The sequence below is a fragment of the Amphimedon queenslandica genome, unplaced genomic scaffold (assembly GCF_000090795.2).
Source record: "Amphimedon queenslandica unplaced genomic scaffold, v1.1 AMPQUscaffold_9472, whole genome shotgun sequence".
Classification (NCBI taxonomy): Eukaryota; Metazoa; Porifera; class Demospongiae; order Haplosclerida; family Niphatidae; genus Amphimedon; species Amphimedon queenslandica.
In genome coordinates, this window is record NW_003550256.1 from 1 (window position 1) to 1,768 (window position 1,768).

At 31.1% G+C, this 1,768-nt stretch overlaps 1 protein-coding gene across 1 annotated transcript; it reads left to right on the forward strand.

The window, feature by feature from the left end:
• The first annotated feature begins 897 nt into the window (after positions 1 to 897).
• LOC100641193 (NAD-dependent protein deacetylase SRT1-like) lies at positions 898 to 1,719 on the forward strand. The gene is made up of 4 exons (XM_003391385.2): positions 898 to 997; positions 1,067 to 1,164; positions 1,216 to 1,485; positions 1,528 to 1,719. Exons 2-4 carry the CDS (start codon positions 1,120 to 1,122, stop codon positions 1,717 to 1,719), a joined length of 507 nt encoding a protein of 168 aa, XP_003391433.2. The 5' UTR covers positions 898 to 997; positions 1,067 to 1,119.
• The last annotated feature ends 49 nt before the right edge of the window (positions 1,720 to 1,768 follow it).

Below are 1,768 nucleotides of genomic sequence, written 5' to 3' on the forward strand. Positions count from 1 at the left end.
TCTACACAACATAAGTACATGTATATGCATCAGAAAACATTATAAAAATCAAAAAAAATTCTTTTAATTTTTGACAAATTTTGGCTAGCAACCCTGACTTTGGCTCGATTTTGGAGAAACTTTAAAAATTCATAAAAAATTTAATTTTGATCGGAATTAGTTTAAACTTTTTACACAACATAAGTACATGTATATGCATCAAAAAAATTTATAAAAATCAAAAATTTTCTTCTTGTCATTTTTGACAAAATCAGACCAAAGTCCCTGTACTATAGTACAGGGACTTTGGCCCGATCTTGAAGAAACTTTAAAAATTCATAAAAAATTTAATTTTGATCGGAATCAGTTTAAACTTTTTACACAACGTAAAAACATGTATATACATCAGAAAAAATTATAAAACTGAAGAATTTTTCCTAGTCAATTTGGATGAAATTTGGTCAGTGACCCTGTACTATAGTACAGGGACTTTGGCTCAATTTTGGAGAAACTTTAAAAATTCATAAAAAATTTGATTTTTATCAAAATTAGGTTAAACTTTTTACACAACATAGGAACATGTACATGCATCAGAAAAAAATATAAAAATAGAGAATACTTTCTTTTTCAATTTCAGTGAAACTTGACCCAAAACCATGTACTGTAGTACAGAGTTTTGGCCTGATTTTTAGCAGCTTTAAAATTTCATTAAAAAATTAATTTTGATTAAAATAAGCTCAAACTATGTATGCAACATAAGTACATGTATAAGAAATTGAGAATGTAATAAAAATAAGTTCTAATTTATTTGCCAAATAATTTGTCTTGTACTCATTGTTGCTCACAACATTCAAATTTTTAACCAAAAGTGTTCCATGCTAAAAATTAGCAATGGCAAAGTAATGTAATAATTATGCATTGTTTGCATTGATAATTTTAGGTAGAAAATGTGACAATCCAAGCTGTCAGGGGATCTTATGTGACACAATAATAAACTTTGGAGAAGACCTTCCAGACAGTAAGAGAAAGATAAAATTAGACAAAAAAAATTATAACTAAAATCTTCCTTTTTAATTTTCTTAACTAGGTGAGTTGACAAGAGGTACAGAAGAAGGTGAAGTGGCAGACCTTTGCTTAGCAATGGGATCCAGTCTCACTGTCACTCCAGCGGCTGACATACCAGAGGTCAGTTAGTATAGCGTCTCACATGATAGTCACATGGTACCATTATTACAGTGTGTCGCTGAGAGAGGAGAAAAGCTAGTTATAGTTAACCTGCAGAAGACACCATTGCACAGTATGGCTGCACTATGCATTCATGCTAAATGTGAAGAAGTATCCACAATGGTAATGGAGAAGCTTGGATTGCCTATACCTGAGTTTAGACTTAAGAGAAGAGTATTCATTAAAGTGACACAAAGTACTAAAGGACCTCCTGAGGAACAGGTTTCTTTATCAATAGAAGGACAGGACATGTATGGATTCTATTTCTCATTCCTAACTGGAGTTAGTTAAAACTTAAAAAAAATTTTTCAATTTATTTTAAAGGTTACAGTGTCTGTGGGTGAAAGACCTCAACAGTTGCAAGAGCCTTTCTCTATCAGGTTTCCATGGAGAGCATCAGCTGGTGCATCATCTGATGAAATGAAGGCTCAGTTGACGTTTCATTTTCAAGGACATTATGGTGAACCACCACTTGATAAAGAACTGATTATTAAAAAGGGAGTGAAAGGTAATTAGCAAAATAATGATTATTTTTTTCTAAATAATTATTAATTTTTTCTAAATA

Excerpts from the sequence above, each read along its gene's own strand:
- LOC100641193 (XM_003391385.2), top strand. The coding sequence starts at position 1,120 with ATGGGATCCAGTCTCACTGTCACTCCAGCGGCTGACATACCAGAG. Across the intron at positions 1,165-1,215 it reads CAGCGGCTGACATACCAGAG|TGTGTCGCTGAGAGAGGAGA; the intron begins GTCAGTTAGTAT and ends CCATTATTACAG. Across the intron at positions 1,486-1,527 it reads ATTTCTCATTCCTAACTGGA|GTTACAGTGTCTGTGGGTGA; the intron begins GTTAGTTAAAAC and ends TTTATTTTAAAG.